This window comes from Plecotus auritus (genome assembly GCF_963455305.1).
Source record: "Plecotus auritus genome assembly, chromosome: 7".
Lineage (NCBI taxonomy): Eukaryota > Metazoa > Chordata > Mammalia > Chiroptera > Vespertilionidae > Plecotus > Plecotus auritus.
Genome location: NC_137774.1, coordinates 22666429 through 22685511, shown reverse-complemented (window position 1 = coordinate 22685511; position 19083 = coordinate 22666429). Strand labels below are relative to the sequence as shown.

Below are 19083 nucleotides of genomic sequence, written 5' to 3'. Positions count from 1 at the left end.
AAATGGATACAGGACTTAAACATAAGACGGGAAACCAGAAAAATAATAGAGGAATCCACAGGCACAGAAATCTCAGACATATGCTTAAGCAATTTCTTCACCGATACCGCTCCTAGGGCAATGGAAGCTAAAGAGAAAATAAACAAATGGGACTACATTAAAATAAAAAGCTTTTTCACAGCAAAAGAAACCATCAACAAAACAAGAAAACCCACTGTATGGGAGAACATATTTGCAAATGTTATCACTGATAAAGGTTTAACCTTCAACATCTACAGGGAACTTATACAACTTAATAAAAGGAAGATAAATGATCCAATAAAAAAATGGGCAACGGACCTAAATAGAATCTTTTCGAAAGAAGACAGAAGGAAGGCCAAGAGACATATGAAAACATGCTCAAAGTCACTAATTATCCGAGAGATGCAAATCAAAACGACAATGCAGTACCATTTCACACCTGTCAGAATGGCAATCATCAACAAATCCACAAACAACAAGTGCTGGCGAGGATGCGGAGAAAAAGGAACCCTCGTGCACTGCTGGTGGGAATGCAGACTGATGCAGCCACTGTGGAGAACTGTATGGAGTTTCCTCAAAAAAAAAACAAAAATGGAACTCCCATCTCACCCAGTAATCCCACTTCTAGGAATATATCCCAAGAAACTAGAAACACCAATCAGAAAGGATATATGCACCCCTATGTTCATAGCAGCACAATTCACCATAGCTAAGATTTGGAAACAGCCCAAATGCCCATCAGCAGATGAGTGGATTAGAAAACTATGGTACATCTAAACAATGGAATACTATGCTGCTATAAAAAAGAAGGAATTCTTACCATTTGCAGCAGCGTGGATGGACCTGGAGAGCATTATGTTAAGTGAAATAAGCCAGGCAATGAAAGAAAAATACCACATGATCTCACTCATTTATGGAAAATAAAGAACATTATAACCTGATAAACAAAAAGATAGATACAGAGGCAGTAAAGCACGGAACAGACTGTCAAATTACAGTGGGAAAGCAGGGGAGTGTTGGGGAGGGGAGGAAAGAGATCAACCAAAGGACTTGTATGCATGCATATAAACACAACAAATGGACCCAAGACACTGGGAGGGTGGGATGAGGGCATGCGACAAGGGTAGGGGAGGATGGGGGAAGGTCAAGGGGGGGAGGGAAAGGAGATAAATGTACTACTACATGTAATACTTTAAATAATAAAAAAAATATTTTTAAAAAATTGACTGAAATATGAAAATATTCCCTAGTATTGCTTTTGGCAATAGTATTCATTGGAAGGATGCAAACTTCTTGATACCTTCTTCTGGGTGGCCCCTTTTATAAGTTGTAAGCACCTAGCAGATTACTGTTAATAAAAAATTCCTAGAACTGTGCTCTTCAGTAGAATAATCACTAACCACATCTGGCTATTGAGCACTCGAAATAAAGTTGATCCAAAATATGATGTGCTCTAAGTATAAAATACACTCCAGATTGCAAATACTTGGTATGGAAAAACAGTAAAATATCTCATTAATAGTTTTTTATATTGATTACATGATGAAATGATAATATATTAGATATATTCCACTAAATAAAATAATTACTAAAATTAATTTTGCCAGTTTTTAACTTTTTAAATGTAGCTATAGAAAAGTTAAAATTATAAGTGTGGCTCACTTCATAGTTCTAGTTGACTCAAGTGCTGAGCTAGAACACCAACCCATTCAAAGCCCGTTCATTGTTCTGACCAGGTTAGGACCTTCCTAAAACCACATGACCTATTTAGTGACATAACTTAGTACCTACAAGGAAACAGAAGTATGTCAGAAAAAAATGGTTAAAATTCAAACTTGCACCCTAACTGGTGTGGATCAGTGGCTAGAGCATCGGCCTGCGAACTGAAGGGTTCCAAGTTCGATTCCAGTCAACGGCATGTACCTTGGTTGTGGGCACATCCCCAGTGGGGAGTGTGCAGGAGGCAGCTGGTCGATGTTTCTCTCTCATCGATATTTCTAACTCTCTATCCCTCTACCTTACTCTCTGTAAAAAATTAATAAAATACATTTTTTTAAAAAAATTCAAACTTGCCCTAGCCGGATAACTCAGTTGTTGGTTAGGGGGTAGTCCCAATACACCAAGGTTGCAGGGGTTCAATCCCCAGTTAAGGCACAAACAAGAATCAACCAATGAATGCGTAAATAAGTAGAACAACTAATCGATGTTTCTCTTTCTCTTTCTCTCTCTCTTTCCCTTCCTCTCACTAAAATCGATATAAAAAAAATTTTAAGCCCTCACACTCCAAGAGAATTACTTAAAATATATTCACGAAAGCACTGTTATATCCCCAGAAAAATTCTGCATGATTTTAAGACTTTAATGATACTACTAAAGGGATAAAAGGACTATCAATTTACTGTACCTTCTTGGAGTTGTTCAGGAGAGTGGTTTTTGGCATTATTAGTCAGGAGCATTCGCCTTAGCAGGGCACCGGTCCCTGTGATTTCTTCTTCACAGATCCAATCGTCCACAATGCATAAATGTGGGTAGTTAGTTGCAAGGAGACGTAGTAAAGCAGAATGCAACCCTTGAAATATATAAAAAGTCAGTTGGATTCTTCATTCTTAAACACCAAAATCATCTCTCCTCTCTCTCTTTCCCTTTCATTTTCAGTCAGCCAAAGGAATTTGCACTTCTTGTGCATGCATACTAACTTTGAGAACCTCTATATAGCAGTTTAGCTTGGGAATCTGCTTAAATAAAGAAAACCAAGTGATCTGATACACAGAACATTGGAAACTACTTTTTTCATCAAAAGTTCTCAAGCTTTCTTCAACACTATCCCAAAATAAAAGTCTCCAGCCAGGAAATGTTGTTTGACGTAGCAGTAGTTCAAGAGTTGAGGGGAGCCGAAACCGGTTTGGCTCAGTGGATAGAGTGTCGGCCTGCGGACTGGGGGGTCCCGGGTTCGATTCCGGTCAGGGGCATGTACCTTGGTTGCGGGCACATCCCCAGTGGGGGGTGTGCAGGAGGCAGCTGATCGATGTTTCTCTCTCATCGATGTTTCTAGCTCTCTATCCCTCTCCCTTCCTCTCTGTAAAATATCAATAAAATATATTAAAAAAAAAAAAAAGAGTTGAGGGGAGAGGAAAGAAAAGGGGAGAAAAAAATATCCACTTGGGCGAAATCACATAGGGTTTGAAAAAGGCCTCACTCAGGAATTCTGATAGGCTTCTATCGGAGAACATGTCTTCTACCCAGTTGACAATCATGGCTATAGATGGGTAAGATTTAAGTTGCCCACTTTCAGATACCTAAAAGGTCTCAGGCACTTTATGTACATTGTCTCATTTCACCCTAACATTTTCACAAGGTAAGCAATCTTGTCTCCATTCTACTGTAAGGAAACAGATTGAAGACATTTATTAAGGTTGCCAAAGTCACACCGCTAAGTATGTTGGCCAACTGAAGCAGTATTGATGATATCCACAGAGGGTGCATTCAAGAAGGGTTAAGGACAGTTTCCAGAGGAGAGGCAAGTGGAAGACTAGGTGGAAAAGAGGAAAAGGATTAAGAAGTACAAATTTCCAGTTATAAAATAATTCAGAAGGATATAATGTACAGCACAGGAAATAGAGTCAATATTATCCTAATAAAAGAGTAATACGCAAATTGACCATCACTCCAACACACAAGATGGCTGCCCCCACGTGGATACAAGATGGCCACCACAAGATGGCCAGCAGGGAGGGCAGTTGGGAGGGACCAGGCCTGTAAGGGAGGGCAGTTGGGGGCATTCAAGTCTGCAGGGGAGGACAGTTAGGGGTGACCAGCCAGCAGAGGAGGGAAGTTGGAGGTGACCGGGCCTGCAGGGGAGAGCAGTTGGGAGGGACCAGGCCTGCAGGGGAGGGCAGTTAGGGGCAATCAGGCTGGCAGGGGAGCAGTTAGGCATCAATCAGGCTGGCAGGGGAGCGGTTAGGGGGTGATCAGGCTGGCAGGCAGAAGCGGTTAGGGGCAATCAGGAAGGCAGGCAGGCAAGCAGTTGGGAGCCAGCAGTCCTGGATTGTCCCAGATTGGAGAGGGTGCAGGCTGGGCTGAGGGACACACACCCCCATGCACGAATTTCGTGCTCCGGGCCTCTAGTAATTATATAATAACCATGTACAGTGATAGATGGTAACTAAACTTATTGTGACTACTTTGTAAGGTAGATAAATATTGAATCTCTATGTTGTACACATGAAACTAATAATTAAAGATAAAATTTTTAAAAAGGAAAAAATAAAGTCTATACTTTTTTTAAAAAGGGGTTAAGGAAGGTCAAATGGAATGGGAAATCTTCCTTTTATTAAATCGAAGTCTTGTTTCCAACCTTTTGCTTATAACATAGTTTGCCTATTCATGACTATATATAATAATAATCTATAGTAATAAAAGCATAATATGCTAATTAGACCAGATGTCCAGGAAGCCAGGGCTGTGAGGGAAGCCTGGGTCCCGGGTGCCTGCCAGCACCTGAAGGGAAGCCCGGGTCCTGGGTGCCAGAGGGAAGCCGGTGCTGGAAGCTGGGGGAAGGAAGGCATACTTTTGCATGAATTTCATGCATTGGGCCTCTAGTTATTAGATAATCCTATATAATAAAAGGGTAATATGCAAATTGACCCTAACGGTGGAATGACTGGGAACGACCAATCGTTATGATGCGCACAGACCACCATGGGGCAGACGCTCAACACAGGAGCTGCCCCCTGGTGGTTAGTGCGCTCCCACAGGGGGAACTCTGTGCAGCCAGAAGCCGGCTGACAGCTGCGAGTGCAGCAGTGGTGGCAGGAGCCTCTTCTGTCTCTGTGGCAGCGCTAACGGTGTCCAACTGCCGGCTTAGGCCTGAACCCCCAGGGAGCGGGCCTAAGCTGGCAGGTGGACATCCCCAGAGGGGTCCCGGACTGCGAGAGGGCACAGGATGGGCTGAGGGACCCCCGAGTGCATGAATTTTCATGCACTTGGCCTCTAGTATCAATTATAACAAAATAGGCAGCTATTTGAGCCACCCGCTTGAAATTTCTCTTCGAGTGTACTTTCTCTTTGCTTGCTCAAATAAATTTTCTCTAGTGAGTTTAGGTCTTGGCTCTGAATTCTTTTCTTAGCCAGAAGTCAAGTACCCAAGTTGCTAAACCCTGGTTTGGTCTGACCACACTGGTCAGACATCTGGTGCCATTCCTGTTGCCTACAACAAAGGGTGGAACCTTGCCCCAGGGTGACTTTTCCTTCCATAGCACATAGCTGGGCATGAGGTTTGGACCCTCTGACCTTTCCTCCCTAGAGATAACATCTAGGCCTCAGTTGTATTTCATCTCTAGGTCCAGATAAGCAACAAAACGAGCCATGGATCACTGCTGACTTCAGGACCAGCTGCATGGAATAATGACCCCCTGCCCTGGTGTTGGCCAATCAATCAGTGGAGACCACGACCCTGAATGGACACACCTGGAAAGCTACTGAATATTCTATTAAGATCTTCCCTGGGACCTCCCCTAAAATCTCCAACCATAAAACCCTTAGGACTGAGGACCCAGCGCACTCTCCTTCAAGAAGCATGACAGTGCCTTTCCCTTTCTCCCTCCCCTTCCCAGCCCCAGGCACATTACCATTAGCTTCCTTGCTCCCAAGCTCCAAGGGCCCTTCCTTTACCTCTATAACTTGTTTCCTAAGCCCATTCCTTCTACCTATGTAATTTACCCAATCAATGTTCTCCAAAAAATTTTTTTAATAAATAATGTCAAAATAAATTATGATACTGCAAAAATTTATAGAGAAAGTACCACTATGACAAGTGTTGGGACATAAATAACCTAATAAATATTGTTGTTACTATACTATTATCATCATCATCAGAGTTGTAAGAGTAGTAATAATAGTATTAGTGGTAATAAAAGTACTTTAGATCCAATCACCCCTTATTCTGCAACTTAAATCAACTCCTAAAACCACTGCTTAGTCCCAGAAGGGATAGCATCTGCTTCCTTTCTTATAGAAACTGCTTAAGCCCTGGCTGGTTTGGCTCAGTGGATAGAGCCTCCGGACTGAAGGGTCCTGGGTTTTATTCTGGTCAAGGGCACATGTCCAGGTTGCTAGCTAAATCCCCGGTGGGGGCTATTCAGGAAGCAGCTGATTGGTGACTCCCATCATTGGTGTTTCCATCTCTCTCTCTCTCTCCCTTCCTCTCTGAAATCAATAAAAAAATATATATATTTAATAAAAAATAAAAAAAAGAAACTGCTTAAAATTAATGTTTCTCGCCTGGCTGGCATGGTTCAGTAGTTGAGTATCAACCTATGAATCAGGAGGTGACGGTTCAGTTCTGGACAGGGCACATGCCTGGGCTGTGAGCTTGATCCCTGGTGGGTGGCGTGTAGGAGGCAGCCAGTGAATGATTCTCTCTCATCATTGATGTTTCTCTCTATCCCTCTCCCTCCCTGAAATCAATAAAAATATATTTTAAGATAAATAAATAACTAATGTTTCTGTTTGAAAGGACACTATAACAATCAAAAGTGGTATTATTTTAAAACTTAAATATCTAGCCAAAACCGGTTTGGCTCAGTGGATAGAGCGTCGGCCTGCGGACTGAAAGGCCCCGGGTTCGATTCCGGTCAAGGGCATGTACCTTGGTTGCGGGCACATCCTCAGTGGGAGGTGTGCAGGAGGCAGCTGATCGATGTTTCTCTCTCATCGATGTTTCTAGCTCTCTATCCCTCTCCCTTCCTCTCTGTGAAATATCAATAAAATATATTTAAAAAAAAAAAAAAAACTTAAATATCTAAATGCACAAATATATGTAAAATTAAGGCTATCCCAAAATAGTCACAAAAATGACTGCTTACAATAGTGCAAATTAATTTACATTCCATAATATCTTTAATAAAACATGTGTTGCCAAATGCTACCAGATATAACATCATTTCTTTGAAAATAAATTAAGCAAAGATACAATAAATGCAGAAATCTACCTAAAAATAACCAAAGAAGGTTCATGTTCCTCCTTGAAACCAACAATAATAAAGAAAAAAAAGAAAGAAAATTTGAGCTTCAAAGAAACAAACAAAATCCAAACTCAAACATGATAAACAGAAATAAGAAAAAAAATGTATTTCAAAAAATATTACCATATTTTTATTTGACAGTTTTACAATAAAAATGTTACAGTAATTTCATGCTATGGAGTATTATGAAGCAGTTAAAAACAATAATGTACATGTACTGACATGAAAAGATTTCCAAGACTCCCAGAGAAAAAGCAAATCTCAGAAGAGACAGATATAATAACATTTATAATTTTTTAAAATTTTACTCGTGTATGTATCTATTCTCTTCAACCATATGAAATTAAATTTTTGAATAGTTGAATATGAGCAATTTCATATAGATCAACTTGTATAAAAAAAGGTCTGGCCCTTGCCAGTTTGGCTCAGTAATAGAGCATTGGCCTGCGGACCGATGAGTTCCGGGTTCGATTCCGGTCAAGGGCATACCTCAGCTGCAGGCTCCTCCCCAGCCTGAGGCAACCAATTGATGTGTTCTCTCTGTTCCACTCCCTCTAAAAATCAATGGAAAAATATCCTCAGGTGAGGATTTAAAATAAAGGTCTGAAATTACACACCAAAATAAAACAGCTTGGATTTGGGTGTGGGATGAGGGGGGGGCGGTCTCAAGAAGTAAGATTAGAAAGGGAGGTTAAACAGGGATTCACTCTGGAATATTCTGAATTTTTAATATTGAGCATCTATTAAATTTATAACATAAACAGAAGAAAATGTTTAACAGTGAATGTTAGCAATAAAAAGCAAGTAAAACAAGTACCTCCCAACTCCTGCTGTAGCCCTTGAGCCTGTCGAATAAGGAATTTGATAGGAATCTGATCCATTAAAGAGGCTGAATATGATTTTGGTTTTCTTTGCATGGCAGCTGTCAGTCAAAGATAAAAAGCATAAGAAAAATAAAGTGTCAGAAACAACAGAAATCTTAACCTTCAACCCAAATGGGAACACAATGTTAAATTACTTTTAATTCACTTAATCTGAGAATACAACTCATAAAAGATGAAGGACTGCTACCAAAATAGTAAGTACACAGGAAGAGAAAGAACATACCAAGGGCAAGATCTGGAAAATGCCCCCAAACTGAAACTAGTGGGAGGAAAATCATGAGTGAGAGAAGCCATATGCAGCAATGTCTTACACTAAAAAAAAGTCGTAAGTCTAGACTCCCAAATCTAATTAGGAGGACCAAATACAGTCATGACCACATGGCTTAAAGCCTCAGGATTCCAGTAGTCTTAATCTAATCATGTATTACTGTGGTGACTGATGCTTTTTAAAGGAAGTTGGGCACTTCCTTTTCTCACAACTCCCTCTTTCTCTCTCTCTCCTTCCTTTTGCTCTAAAAATCAATAAAAACATGTCCTCGGGTGAGGAATAAAAACAAAAAAGAATGAGATTGCATTTAGGATTCCACTGGCTGCTTTATAAATAGTTCCTCATATGTTCAATATTAATTACTATTGTCTTTAACTTCAAAAGTATCTAAAAATAAACTGTATTACCTAGTAATAAAGTCTTTAGATGTAATAAATAGGAAACATTTTTTAAAAAAATATATTTTATTGATATTTTACAGAGAGGAAGGAAGAGGGATAGAGAGCTAGAAACATCGATGAGAGAGAAACATCGATCAGCTGCCTCCTGCACACCTCCCACTGGGGATGTGCCCGCAACCAAGGTACATGCCCTTGACCGGAATCGAACCCGGGACCCTTGAGTCCGCAGGCCGATGCTCCATCCACTGAGCCAAACCGGTTTAGGCTAGGAAACATTTTTTAAGTATAAAAACTGGCCAGTGTGGTTCAGTTGTTTGAGCATCATTCCATGCACCAGAAGGTCGCCAGTTCGATTTTAGTCAGGGCACATGCCCAGGTTGTTGGCTCAATTCCCAGTAGGACGCACACAGGAGGCAGCTGGTCGATGTTTTTTTTTTCTCTCTCTCTTTCTCTCCCTCTCCTTTCCTCTCTCTCTAAAATCAATAAAAACATATTTAAACCCCCAAAAAACTGAAAATATAATGGTAATGCTCATATATTAACTGGGTATTAGTACACAGAGATTTATTATATTACTCTTTATTTCTTACACATATTCTTTTGGATTAATACAATATTTAACTAAAACTACACACATGTATTATATATTTGTAAAACCAAATATATATGTGTATGTGAAAATATATATACATATACACATATACACACTTTTTTTAAAAAGAATGATATCCTAATACTTCATTCAATCTCAAATTTCAAGAATTCCTATTTGAGCTTTCTATAGGACCTGGTGGCTGTTAATGTTTATTATTAGGGCCAAAACAGAACAGTTAACAAGGTACTGAAACTACAATACAACTTCACAGACAGGAATAAATTTGAGGCGGATAATTATATTTTTGGCTATTCAATAGCAAAATTTTCCCATGCTGTGACATATTCTGCAGTTATTTATTCCCCTTGGAGATAAGGAACTAGACTAGAAAAAAAAATCCTCCTACACCAAGGGAAAAAATTCTCCAAGGAAAGACCAACCCCTCCATGTGTCTTCTATATCCCATCTCCGTCACCTCTCAAGGAATCACTCCAGAGATTCTCTATATTTACATTTAGTTAATAAGGTCATTAAAATTATTAAAATACAGGCAAGCCGAAACCGGTTTGGCTCAGTGGATGGAGCGTCGGCCTGTGGACTGAAGAGTCCCGGGTTCGATTCCGGATAAGGGCATGTACCTTGGTTGCAGGCACATCCCCAGTGGGAGGTGTGCAGGAGGCAGCGGATCGATGTTTCTCTCTCTCATCGATGTTTCTAGCTCTCTATCCCTCTCCCTTCCTCTCTGTAAAATATCAATAAAATATATTAAAAAAAAAAAAATACAGGCAATTCCATTATCTATTAAATTAGCCTAAGGACTGAGCCTGAAGGGGTAGTTATGTGCCCACACATACATGTATTCATGAATCAGAGTATATACAATGCCTACACTGCAAAGACTACAAAATGATGCTGAAGCTTGTTAGAATAGTTGACATGGCTTTCTCGTATAACATCTTGAGAAGTAATAAAATATAAGCAAATAAAATGAACTATCACTAGAAACACTCCCCCATGCACAACTTACCTAAAGTCTTTGTGTTTGCTAGGAGAGCTTCCTCATAAGACAGTATGTAGTAAAGCACCAAAAGCTGTGCTGTGATACTGAAACGCTGGTTAAGGCGGGTGTTGTCACTCTGGAGGTAACACAAATGCTTTAAAATAATGTTAAATTTCATGAATGCTTTTTCGATAGTAAAAGTACTCAAAATAGACTATTCAGTGTTGCTGCTCCCAAAACGGGAGAAACATTGCTGTGTTTGCATTACTCAGAGAGACAACTTGAAGTTTAAATTAAATTTGAGATGGCATGGGAGATGAAGGGCAACAGCTGTCACTCAACAGAAATCCCATCAGGCTGTATCTGAAAAAGGTTTACAGGAGTCTAAAGTCTTATCTGAAATTACCATAAAGAAAATAACTCCTAAAAAAGGTATTACACATTAAAATATATCTGTTAAAACCTGTGACTATTTTTCCTTCTAAAAAAATAGAGAAAAATATTTTCTCCAAATTCACAACAAATGAATCTAGGTATATCTAAAATCACAGGAAGCTAAATAAACCTGTGTTGAATGTTACATAGTCCTTTGATCCACACACAATCTCCAGGCATTCCTGACTTTAAAGTGAAGCTTTTAAAAGAATTCCTCAAAAAATGCCCTGTCGCCCGGCTGGTGTGACCCAGAGGTTGAGTGTTGACCTATGAACCAGGAGGTCACGGTTCAATTCCCGGTCAAGGTGCATGCCTGGGTTGCGGGCTCATCCTCAGTGGAGGGCATGCAGGAGGCAGTTGATCAATGATTCTCTCTCATCACTGATGTTTCTCTCTCTCTCCCTCTCCCTTCCTCTCTGAAATCAATAAAAATATACTTTAAAAAATGCCTCTTCAACAAAACACTTGGAATATCATTCTTTAAATTTTTATAAGTAATCTAAAGAAATTTCATCCCATTTTAAATTCAGAATCACCTAGAAGTCCTCTAATAATCAGTAAAAAAAAAAATGAAATAAGTTAAAGAATAAACTAAAAGAACAATAAGGGTATTAATGTAAAAGAAAAAAAATCACTATTTTACCCCAGTGACTCCTTGGAAAATGTCAAGTATCTCCTGTTCTGTGACTGGCTGATTTGTGGCTTCTGGATTAGATTTAGATGCAGGAGTAAGTACAGAATTTATGTACACGTCAATCAGAGGAAGTAATTGAGGATGGAGTGGAGTGGAGGTTTCACATAGCTGTCTATAAATCCAGTCCTAAAAAAAAAGGTGATAGGCACTAAATCAATTATGGCAATAAGAAAAAGCAAGTGAAATTTTAATAGCACATACAATTTTACATGATTTAGAAATCAGTGCAACTCACTATTAACTTTTAGCAGTTAAAAATATATTCTTCAATTTCACACTGTCTTTGATTTAAAAATATGAACTACTTTTATATCTAATTGAAAATATTGTCCAGTGGAAGATAAATCTAAAATGATGAGTTTGTATTTTCAGTTTTTAATTTATTTGTTTTTAAGTAGTGGCAAGAAAACTAAGTCCCTGCTATATCTGTATGTAGAGCACCATATCTGTCATTGTAGAAGACCTCACAGCAAAGAGAAATTTAGGAAGAGGAATAGTTCTTCACTGAGCAAACCCCCAGATGGATCGAGAAAGTGGCTTTGAGAACCACTTATGAGAGACCATCACTTAACTCTCTGCACAGATTGAGGACATGTAGAAATGCTGGGTGTGCATTTGGATTCTTAATTCGTATCTATTTCACTCGCTAAAAATATAAAGTAGAAGACACCAACTAGCTAGAAAATACTAGTAACTTCACTAAATCATAAAAACAAGGATAATTAAAAGTGATATCAATGTACATATTGCTCATTTAAAAATGAAAAAAATATACATATTGTTCATTGTTTTTTATAAATCAAAGAACCTCTAGAAAAGGTTCACACAGATTTCTATATCTCCTGGGATTCAGCCTTTTCTTAGAGGACCTTTTAACTGTTTGATACAACCAACTATAACAAATTGAAAACTTATCAAAATATGTACAAGCTGGCTATGGATGACTAGCAACTTTCTCAGTTTTGTGAATAAAACCAGAGAAAATGGCAATCTCTTACTAAGGCTTAATGAAATAGTCATATGCTATTAATGAGAATATAAATGAATTATTAACACTGTACATTTTGTAAATAACTAATTTTTTTATTAAAAAACCTAAAATTAAGCTCCTAATTACTATAACTATGTGAATGACTTGTAAGTAGACACATTTCATACACAAAACCCACAGTAAAGGCCTAAAAAATGAACTAGGACTGGGAAAAAAACATTAACTGAGGTTGTAGCTTAAAATATAAATGTTAAGACCATACTTTTATTGACACTTTGTGCTTGGTAAAGGAACGACTCCTGAGAAGCTGGTAAATACAATGAATAGGCAAAAAGCCAGTAATGTTGGCACTCAGGTTGCTGGTGACAGGGACTCGAACTGCATGAGCTGTGACAACCTACAAGGGAAACCCAGTATTAATACATATGATAGAACTAAATACAAAATTATTCTGAAAGAGGGAGGATTGAAAGGTAGATTGTCCATACTTAATACAAGTATAGGCCTTAAAAATAAATAAGAAACAATTGTTACATGATTTAATTATTTTTTAATGATAAGGTAGCATACAATTAGGAATTTGTGATGTTTTCTAATTTTTTTAACTTGTTTTTAAACATAGATATGTTGATGGTAGCATAGTAAGTTAAAAAATATAAAATTTGGGCCCTGGCCAGTGTGCTCAATGGTTAGAGGGTCAGCCTGCACCCAGGAGGGTCTCAGGTTCAATTCCTGGGTTGCAGGTTCAATTGCTAGCCCCTGTGAGGACCCATGCAGGAGGCAACCAATTGATGTGTCTTTCTCACATCCATGTTTTTCTTTCTCTCTCCCTCCCTACCCGCCACTTCCACTCTCTAAAAATCAATGGAAAAATATCCTCGAGTGAGGATTAACAAATACATACATATATATATATATATTTGGAATCCATATCATCTGTGCTCAATGACTCTGGCTAAGTCATTTTATCTTCTGAGTCTAGTTTCATATCTACAAAATGGGACAATACTGACTTACTTGCCTCAAAATCTTTTAGTGAGGTGGAAAAATTTTTATGAAAAATATGTGAATTATAAAGTATCACATAAATATAAACCGGAATTTTTACTGTTATCCTCAGTGTCATGCACAGATCTCTACTGTCTTCTAATTAGTTCAAAATGTGTAACTGTTATGTGGGAGTGTATGTGTATTGAGGGGAGAAGGAAGACTGATACAGAAATGAGAAATTACCCTAAAAGAAGCAACAGTTAGCCCAGCCGGTATTGCTCAGTGGTTGAGCCGTTGACCTATGAACCAGGAGGCAGCTGATTGGTGATTCTCTCTCATCATTGATCTCTCTCTCCCTCTCCCTTCCTCTCTGAAATCAATAAAAATATTTTTTAAAAGTAACAATTATGGATCCATGAGTATATGCAAATATTTCAGTTGTTAAGACATATATTTTTGTATTCTGCGATTTAACATGACAAGTGAACCTGAGAATTAATGTTACATTTTAGAATAGTCTCCTTCACTGAAAAAATAAAATTACCTTGGTAATAACCATGGAAACAAAGTGCTGAGGCCAAATAAGAACATGTAAATACAAGAATAAGGAATTTAGACTGTAGCTTATAATCTAGGTAGAAATGAACCTCACAACCCAAAAGTTTAAATAGGTTTCTATTTTATTTTTCTTCTGACAAATCCAAATGATTATCCCATGTGAGACCCCTACCACTAATATCTAAGACTGTACTCTAAGTATCTACTCAAAATCTCCAAAATATATAAATTTCAAACATGCTTTTATATGAGATTATTTTTACCGATGTTTCAAAGATTAAATAAATCATCACTGGAAACTAAAAAGAATAGAAAATACCTTATTATTCTCTTAAACTGAGATATACAAGTTTTCCCCAAAGAATGTTATTAAAGAAGGTTAAAGAAGTACCTGTTCAGTAAAAATTTCCTGTGTGAAGATATTCTTCATCCTGCTCAAAGAGCTGGGCTTAATTACAATCTAAAACAACCAAAAAAATTCCCATAGGATATAAAAATATATTAAGCACAATTTTCTCTGGTAAATTAATTATCTAAAATGACTGTGATGTTAATGTTCAAATACTCTATTTCAGAAGTGGCTTCTCAGATCCAATATTAAAGTATGTTTTTCCTCAGAAAATGAACCAACATATGAAAGTACTTAGTAAATAATGTTATTGACACTTCAAGTCAGTGGGAAGAAGTGGATTCTTCAATAAAGAGAGATGAGCAGCTACCTTTCTGGGAATATTTATAATAAGTCCTCACTTAACATTGTTGTTAGGTTCTGCAACTTTGAGAGAAATGACAAACAGGGGCAGGCAAAAGTAGGTTTACAAAGAAGTCAAAAAATATAATAATAAATAAATAAATAATAAAAGAATAAACTCTGTGTTTCATTTACTTACAACTATAAAACTACTTTTGCTCACCCCTGTATACTGAAACCAATTTTACCGTAGACTAATTGATAGTAACAAGAGTTAGGTTCCCACAACATCTCATCAATGGTATAACGAAGTGACAATGAACAATACAATGTAATGGGACCTGATTTATATTTGCACACATAACTCCATATCCAAAATAAACTCCAAATGTATTAATAATTTAAATGTAAAACATGAAGCCTCAAAAACACTAGAAGAAAATATAGATGACCATTTCTATAAACCTAAGGAAAGAAAAATATTTCTAAGCATAACAGCAAAGTAAGAACCACAAGAGAAATAATACGCACTATACACACACACACAAAAAAAATAATTTCCATGTGGCAAAAACAACTGGGAAAAATTAATTACAACATAATGTACTTCTCCACATTAAGGATTATAAAATACATCACTGATTTAATTAGTTGCATTTCAAGAAAAAGAGGGGTGAAATACTAGCACATTAACATTACACATCATTTCAATTCAATATTGGGTAAAATATGTCTTTAAATTGATGAAATATGATATATACAGCATAATGGCATATCATTTATATATAAAGAGCCCTTTAAATCAGTAAAATAAAAAATAAATAATAAAAATCCCTAGATTCACAAAACAAATAAACCAGCCAAAACACATAAATTTTTAAAATTACCAAAAAAAAAAAAAAAAAAAAAACACCACTGTATAGCCCTGGCTGGTTTGGGTCAGTGGATAGAGTGTTGGCCTGCAGACTGAGGGGTCCCAGGTTTGATTCCAGTCAAGGGCACATGCCTAGGTTATGGGCTCGATCCCCAATAGGGGGCGTGCAGGAGGCAGCCAATCAATGATTCTCTCTTATCATTGATGTTTCTCTCTCTCTCCCTCTCCCTCTCTGAAGTCAATAAAAATATATTTTAAAAAAAACAACATAGTTCTTGAAAGCAAAGAGAAAAATCATTAAAAAACAACAACACTATGAGCTATAAAAATAAGGACAATCATATTTACCAGTTTTCACTAGTAATCAAAGACAAAATCAAATTTCAGTAATGCCAGTGATGGTGAGAGTAAAGAAAAATAGGCACTCTCACTCACTAATGAAAACAGTTTGATTGCTATAATCTTTCTAGAAGATAACCTGGCAATACTCATTAAACACCTTAACATCATTATATTCTTTTAGTTAGTAACTGCCTCAAAGAACTTTATCCTAAGGAAATAATCCAAACAGCATTTGATGATAAACATGCATGAGTATCTGTAGCTATATTTACATAAATAAGGTTTTTAATCTAAGTATTTTCCCAAAATTGGAAAATTTACATAGCAAATAAAAAAGGGTCCATTAGGAAAGTCATGACTGTTCCACATGATGGACTACAACAGAGTCACTGAATATTATACAGTATTAGAATATTTGATATGAAGAAATGCTCATCATATATTGCTAAATTCTTTAAAATTACAAAATATGTATGTCAATTTAAAGAAAGAACAGACACCAGAATGTTAACAATAATATATCTGATATCTCTGAACAATGAAGTTATATTTTCCCCTTCTTGTCTGTGTTTACCAAGCTTTCTACACTGAACATCTATTATTCTGGTAAATAAATGTTTTCATAATGTAATTTTTTCTAAGACCTCCTGATAAAATTTCAAACAACTGAATTAAAATTACTTCTACATGAAAATCTATTTACTTTACACTACAAGAAAACGTCCAGCTTAGAAACACCTTCTTTATAAAGAAGACAAAAGAAAATTACCTTCATCCCCAAAGTGGAACAGACCAAGTCAATGATAGCACTAAGTTGATTGCTATGGAAGTACATAGCGACCAATAATAACATCTCCCCAAAAGAAGCAGAAACGCCTGAAGTACTGTTGAAACAGAAAATAAAATATGAATTTCCAAACAGAGATTAAGAAAAACTTACTCAGCTAACTGAAACAAATGAAGTCCTCTTACCTCTCAAAATAAGCTTCTTCTTTTATCATCCAACTTAGCCACACTACCATTAGCTGCTCCTGTTCAGGTGTACTATATAAAAAATACCAGAATGTTACTGGTTTAACTCAGCTATAACAGCATAGGAGTAAGGAAGCATTCTGAAATTATTTTTAGTATAAATTATTTTTTCCTTCCCTATTTTGAAATATCAATTCAAATTAATAGTGTGTTGAATTGACCATTGTCACTGAGATATGAAGTAGTTGTAGAGATGAAGAATGAGGGCCTATGCTTTTCTTTTAGGTTGTAAGTAGTCAAAATCTCTCAAAAGTCTTAATTATTTCATTTCCATCTTTCACATGGAAAGTGAAATTTAACTTACAGAAACATTTTGAGAACTCAAAATTGTAGAAAAATAAGTGATCACTATTCAAAAAGAGAAAAATGATATAGAGAAAAAGAGACAGCCACAGTTTATCAGATACGAAAAATGGTTATAAAAGTATATCAACAATGACTTTTAAAGGAAATTCCTAGATTTAGATTGAAAAGTACAAATTAACTTTGACTTGTAAAAATAATTTTCGTTGATCTCCTACTTCATTGTGGTATAAATGGATAAAATAAAAAGCAACTGAAAAGCCTGCTACCCCAAGCTAAGAAAACTAAAAAGGTCATTATTAGCCACACCTAAATCATTTTACTAATAAGACAGTGTTATATAGTAGAAGGATTACACCCTTTAGAGCCTATCCAGACAGACCTGAGTGGTAATCCCATCTCTGCTAGTTACTGGTAGTGTGACCCTGAACAAGAAATTTAAATAAATATAACAACCACCCTAGAAAACCACCTGAAAACTAGATGAACAGAACTACAATTATAAAAATTAAAAGGCAAAAGGTAGTCCTGGCCGGGTAGGTCAGTTGGTTAGAGCATTGTTCCAATATGCCAAGGTTATGGGTTAGGTCACCAGTCAGGATACATACAAGAATCAACCAATGAATGCATAAATAGTTGTAACAACAAATCAATGTTTCTCTTTCTCTCTCTTCTCTCTCCTCTCCTCTCTCTCTCTCTCTCTCTCTCTCTCTCTCTCTCTCTCTCTCTCTCTCTCCCCCCCCCAATCCTCTCTCTCTGTAAAATCAATCAATCAATATTTTTAAATGTAAAAGTAGGATGATGATGTGTAATTACAACAATAAATTTAAGGGGCATATAAAAGCACACAGACAAAAGAAGTAAAAAGTAATGACAAAACATAAACATGGATGGGGGAGTAAAATTGGTAGTGATTATAAAACGAATTTAAATGATCATCAACTTACAATAGATTGATATAAACATAGTTTGGTATCCTAGCTAATAAAAGAGTAATATGCAAATTAACCATCACTCCGCTACACCCACCAGCCACGCCACCAGCCAATCAGGAGCAAATATGCAAATAAACCCAACCAAGATGGCTACGGCCACAGAGAGCAGGAGGGAGGCTTGGGTTTCCCCGGCAATGGAGGAAGCCAAGCTTTCCGCCTGCCCTTGCCGGCCCAGGCCTCCACTCAAGGCTACAAAGTTTCAATGATAGAAGATACATAAAACCAAACAGAAATGGCAGCAGCCACAGAGCTGGAAAGAGCAGGAAGATAGGGTTGCCCCCGGCGATGGAGGAAGCCAAGCTTTCCGCACACCCTGGCCAGCCCAGGCCTCCAATTAAGGCTACAAAGTTTCAATGATAGAAGATACATAAATCCCAATAGAAATGGCTGCTGCCACGGAGCAAGCAGAAGGCTTGGCTCTGCTCCAGGCTACAAAGTTTCAATTATAGAAGATAAATATACCCCAGACCCCAGGGCCTCTGCTTGGGTTGCCGGGGGGTGTGGCCAGCCTGCAAACCACCACAGGCCCCTCGTCCAGGCCGCCCCACGCCCCAAGGGAACCCCCACCCTGATCCGGGACACCCTTCAGGGCAAACCAGCTGGCCCCCACCCGTGCACCAGGCCTCTATCCTAGCCAATAAAAGAGTAATATGCAGATTGACCATCACTCCAACACACAAGATAACTGTCCCCATGTGGTCAAAGATCCTGCCCCCATGTGGACACAAGATGGCCGCCACAAGATGGCCAGCAGGGGAGGGCAGTTGGGAGGGACCAGGCCTGCAAGGGAGGGCAGTTGTGGGTGACCAGGCCTGCAGGGGAGAGCAGTTGGAGGGGACAAGGCCTGCAGGGGAGGGCAGTTGTGGGTGACCAGGCCTGCAGGGGAGTGCAGTTGGAGGGGACAAGGCCTGCAGGGGAGGGCAGTTAGGGGTGACCAGGCCTGCAGGGGAGGGCAGTTAGGGGTGACCAGGCCTGCAGAGGAGGGCA

The 19083-nt window shown here is 38.0% G+C and overlaps 1 protein-coding gene across 4 annotated transcripts in view; it reads right to left on the bottom strand.

Moving 5' to 3' along the window:
• The window catches only part of INTS2 (integrator complex subunit 2), a 62356-nt gene that overhangs the window by 27173 nt on the left and 16100 nt on the right, over nucleotides 1-19083 (bottom strand). For 3 of the 4 annotated variants that reach the window (XM_080681081.1, XM_080681082.1, XM_080681083.1), the window contains exons 10-17: nucleotides 16739-16810; nucleotides 16536-16650; nucleotides 14251-14319; nucleotides 12574-12708; nucleotides 11270-11446; nucleotides 10219-10327; nucleotides 7861-7965; nucleotides 2426-2590 (exon numbers count right to left, since the gene is read on the bottom strand). In XM_080681081.1, the coding sequence (XP_080537207.1) occupies nucleotides 2426-2590; nucleotides 7861-7965; nucleotides 10219-10327; nucleotides 11270-11446; nucleotides 12574-12708; nucleotides 14251-14319; nucleotides 16536-16650; nucleotides 16739-16810 (947 nt within the window). Of the gene's footprint in view, nucleotides 1-2425; nucleotides 2591-7860; nucleotides 7966-10218; nucleotides 10346-11269; nucleotides 11447-12573; nucleotides 12709-14250; nucleotides 14320-16535; nucleotides 16651-16738; nucleotides 16811-19083 lie in introns of all 4 variants that reach the window. The other variant, XM_080681080.1, reaches the window with a different exon arrangement.